Source organism: Malus domestica, chromosome 14, assembly GCF_042453785.1.
Source record: "Malus domestica chromosome 14, GDT2T_hap1".
NCBI lineage: Eukaryota > Viridiplantae > Streptophyta > Magnoliopsida > Rosales > Rosaceae > Malus > Malus domestica.
The window spans coordinates 22,472,055-22,476,803 of record NC_091674.1 but is presented as its reverse complement, the minus strand read 5'-3'; the positions used below and the strand labels follow the sequence as shown (position 1 = coordinate 22,476,803).

At 35.1% G+C, this 4,749-nt stretch overlaps 1 protein-coding gene across 1 annotated transcript; it reads left to right on the top strand.

Annotated features, from left to right (window-relative positions):
• The first annotated feature begins 1,087 nt into the window (after window positions 1-1,087).
• LOC103454840 (protein DMR6-LIKE OXYGENASE 2-like) lies at window positions 1,088-3,809 on the top strand. The gene is made up of 4 exons (XM_070812290.1): window positions 1,088-1,416; window positions 1,677-1,924; window positions 2,303-2,624; window positions 3,131-3,809. The coding sequence occupies exons 1-4, from the start codon at window positions 1,192-1,194 to the stop codon at window positions 3,374-3,376; spliced, it is 1,041 nt and encodes a 346-aa protein (XP_070668391.1). The 5' UTR covers window positions 1,088-1,191; the 3' UTR covers window positions 3,377-3,809.
• Window positions 3,810-4,749: the final 940 nt, after the last annotated feature.

The window sequence follows — 4,749 nt, the reverse complement described above, 5'->3', positions numbered from 1 at the left end:
GACTCACCTGCGGTTGTTGTAATTTAATTATAGTCCTACTTGACTGCACCTAGTACCTTCGCTCTGAATTGTGTGTTTCACTTTATAACTCGCTCTAGCACACTAGTTGGTTTTTATTGCTAGTAGTTAGTTTTATTCTTTCGTATTCCTTATTTTCCTTGCTTCCGTATCGCACTTATGGTTACGTCACGCTCAGGTGGCGACTAGCACTCCCTGATTTCAGGATCGGGGCGTGTCAACTTTGTTATATGTGAAGTGTACAAATTTTTTTGTAAAATGTACCATTTTTTTTAACACTATGGATACATTCTTTTGCCATTTATTATTTCTTATTTTTACATAGTTTTTATCCATTTATTCAATCAAAATGTTTGAATTTTTTTATTGTAACCGTTTCTAATAGTATTATAATGAGGTATTTTAAATTTATAGGATTATAAATCTCATAAAATATCAAACAATTAATGTCAAAACTATAAAAATATAAATATTAATTGTAATATAATGAGGTGTACAAAGTCAAGGGACTTTGATCAAACTTTGAATATCATTAAGGTTTTAGTCAAAGAATGTTAAGGATTAGGGACCGCATTCAAAGTATCCCTTAACTTTATCATTACAAAGTACAAGTACTATACCGATGGTCTAGCAGCAGAAAGTGATGTGAACCAAGTTCATATGAGAAGGCAAGGTTCATGTGGAACTTTTTGTTGTAGCACCGTAATGATTAAAAGTAGTGCTATTTATAGACTCATTTTTATTTTTGATACTTTTTATTTTAATTTTTGGTCACCAATCAAATAAAATGAATAAGACCAACTAGTAAAAAAATAACTAAAGTGTGTGATAAATAAAAATAAATGTGTGATTATCATTTTTTTCATGATTAAAGAGCATAGCTAAAGCATCAGATTAACTTTCTCAAAAAAAAAAAAAAAAAACAAAATTGCTTAATGGAGCTTTATAATTATAGAAGTAATAATCTGACTTTGACTTCTATTTCTTTCTTAAACTGTACACGTTTCAAAGAATATATAGTTCTTAAATTAATTTGACAATTTTAGAAAAAAACATTATCTATATAATAGTGCTTCCTCATATTCTATAAATAGGGATAGGGATCCAAAGCCCCATTCACCAATCCTTCCAATTTCATTAGTTTTGCAACTTTTGTCTTCAGTCGTAAGCAAAATGGCCACCACAACAAAGCTACTGCTAACAGACCTCATGTCTGGTGTGAACCATATCCCTTCAAAGTACATCAGACCCATCACCGACCGTCCCAATCTCACTGATTTTCAGATATCAGATACCTCCTCCATTCCTCTCATTGATCTCAAGGACCTCCATGGCCCAACGCACTCTGATATTATCAAACAGATTGGTCTAGCATGCCAAACTGATGGTTTCTTTCAGGTAACAATTAAAACACACACACACACACACACACGCACACATACACATATATATGTATATACTTCGGCAAATGATTTCGACACATCTCTTTTCTCTTTCTGCATACCCTGTTGATTAGTGCCTTCGTTTCTCCTTTTGTGTGTGTGTGTATATATATATCCCGTTACTTTATACATAATTATACTTAATTACATGTATAGTATGAATATGAGTACTACTATATATAATAACTAAATTAAGCACCAACCCTTTTATATCAGGTGAAAAATCATGGAGTTCCAGAGACAATGATAAAAAACATGTTGACTATAGCAAGAGAGTTTTTCCAATTACCAGAGAGTGAGAGGTTGAAGATGTACTCAGATGACCCTTCTAAGACCACCAGGCTTTCTACCAGTTTCAATGTCAGGACTGAAAAACTGTCCAACTGGAGGGACTTCCTTAGACTCCATTGCTACCCTCTTCAAGACTATGTCCAAGAATGGCCTAACAATCCCCCATTGTTCAGGTAAATAGGGATGCCTTCTTTTTCATCATCTTATGCTGTTACTTAAATAATAAATATTAAAATAGAGTAATGTATTGTCAAACTGTGAATCTGAGCACATATACATACACAGTTTAATAAGAGAATATTCTTAGTTTAGTTAAATAGGGGTGCCTTTTTGTCTTCATCTCAAGTAACTTTCTTTTGTCAGGCTTAAGTTTGCTAGACAAATGCTCATCTTGTGAAACTTTGAATATGAACTATATAGAATAGACATCTTGACAAACATCAAACCCATCTATGATCTAAATTCACAGAGCATCGCCCTACACGAGTTCAATTGTTTCTAATTAATTGCATCTAAGTCACACAACTGAATAGTCGGAACCATGTTCACAGGGAGCAAGTGGGTGAGTACTGCACAAATGTGAGAGAATTGGTGCTGAGATTGCTTGAGGCCATATCAGAGAGTTTGGGCTTGGAAAAAAACTATATTGTTAAGGCATTGGGGAAGCAAGGGCAGCATATGGCTTTGAATTACTATCCACCTTGTCCACAGCCAGAGCTGACTTATGGATTGCCTGGACATACTGACGCCAACCTAATCACCATCCTTCTTCAAGATGAAGTGCCTGGATTACAGGTCCTTAGAAATGGCAAGTGGGTTGCTGTCAACCCTATTCCCAACACTTTCATTGTCAATATTGGTGATATGATGCAGGTAAATATAATATCCTAATTTTACTATGTTTCGGTGTATATGTCAATCAAGATTTTTGGTCATTAGATATTGGTCATTGGTTTCTTGATGAAGGATCTAATGGCCATAACTAATTCTACTATGCTTCAATGTATTCTATCTTTTGTGATTTTTTGGTTATTGGATTGTTGTCCATGGAACCAAGGATCCAATGGCCAAAAGATCATCTGGTGTATACAATTTCTAAGAGCATGTTGGAAAATCGCCCCATATATTTTCCATTAGCTAGCTAGGGATGAACTATCCATGTTACGGCGTGAAATCTTGATTTTTCTTTTTTAATCTATGTTGTCACCTGATTGGTTACATGAGGTGATAAAGAATAGATGGCGGCATCATTCCCAGATAGTTGAGTTCATTTATCCCTATGAAGGGGGACTTGTCCAAGTAGATGGACAAAGTTTTGTAAGACAGGACTAAAATTTGTAATTGATTTTTGACTTTTTCACCATTTTATTTGGTACCAGGTAATTAGCAACAATCGGTACAAGAGTGTTCTCCATAGAGCTGTGGTAAATTGTAACTCAGAGAGAATATCGATCCCAACTTTCTACTGTCCATCACCAGATGCAGTAATTGGGCCTGCCGAGGAGCTCATCAACTATGACAACCCAGCCATGTACAGAAACTTCACATATGCCGAGTACTATGAGAAATTCTGGAATAAAGGGCTTGCAACTGAGTGCTGCTTAGACTTGTTCAAACCCGCTTGAACAGTTGAACATGTGCATGCAATTTTATGTGGCTGGCTTTGGACGAGTACAACAATGACCTCAAAAAAAATGATCTACTTTAGTTTGAGTGTTGAGATGTCTTATATTTTCAATAGTATATCTATTTATCTAAAGGAATTGTTATTGGAACTCCAAAAATCTCATTGTACACTCAAAACTTTCTATATTTGGAAAGAAAAATACAATTGTTGGGAGTGTAGAATGAGATTTTTGGAGTGCCAATAACACTTCCCTTATCTAAAATAGATATTGGAACTATTTTGATATTTTATTTCATTTTTAAGTTTACTAATAAATACGAAAATAAAAAGTATGTAAATTTACATTAGAGTCTGTAAAGTATCATTATGATGTCGATACTATTTATGTCAATTTGAATTTGCAACTGCAATAAAGTTATTTGAGAATCGTACAGTAGTTGACTCAAGGCCATAACCTGAGGAGCTCCTTACTACGTTCGGTCTAGTCAACGATTGCTATCTGTTATGATTTCGTCTTCTAGAAGAAAACCAACTTCAAATATAAAATGGTGCAGTCAAGCGCCCAAAACGGAAGTTACACGAAAACAGATTAGTCTCATTCACAATTTCTGCATGTAGCAACTAAGAAATTTCAGAATCGTGATGAGATAGAAAACCCTTTTCACCTCTCATGCCTCTATAAAATTTCACAAAAATATAAACCAGCAATCCAAACAAATAATCAAAACTCCAAAAGAAGGAAAAAACAGCTTAAAATGTCAGCATTAATGGAGAATATGATGCTTAAAGCAGCCATAGAGCTTGGTGTGCTTGACATCATCCATAGAGCTGGCGCTAGAGCCATGCTTTCACCTTCCCAAATAGTGTTGTAAACACAAAATTATGAAACGAATGAAACGAGAACACGTGTATTTGTATTGATAAATTTGTAGGGTTACAAATCTCTGTTTTCAACTTTCCTATTATTCAGTCTTCAAATTTGATGTAAATGCGTAGGTTGTTGATCCAAGAGTCGCGATGTCTTGATCTCGGATGAACGATTGCTTTAAGTTTCGAGCTTGAAACAATGCTTGGATAGTCTTCACCTCTAGGTTTGCATATGACCTATGGCAAAGTGATGTTGATGTGGGATTTTGTTGATTCAAGGGTCCTGGTGACTTGATCTTGAATCAAACGTCGTTACAAGTTTTAAGCTTGTTGTCTGGAAGGAATCGGCACGTGCTTGTTGATTCTTCAAGGGAATGTTTCGGCTTTGGTCAAAATAAAGCTTCGGCTATGGTTGTACGCTCTTCGAAGAGAGCTTTGGCAGCATATTAGTCATTTGGCAGAGGTTCTCCTTTTGTGAGAATTTCGGCCCTTTAATTTAGAAAT

Excerpts from the sequence above, each read along its gene's own strand:
- LOC103454840 (XM_070812290.1), top strand. The coding sequence starts at position 1,192 with ATGGCCACCACAACAAAGCTACTGCTAACAGACCTCATGTCTGGTGTG. Across the intron at positions 1,925-2,302 it reads AACAATCCCCCATTGTTCAG|GGAGCAAGTGGGTGAGTACT; the intron begins GTAAATAGGGAT and ends CCATGTTCACAG. Across the intron at positions 2,625-3,130 it reads ATATTGGTGATATGATGCAG|GTAATTAGCAACAATCGGTA; the intron begins GTAAATATAATA and ends ATTTGGTACCAG.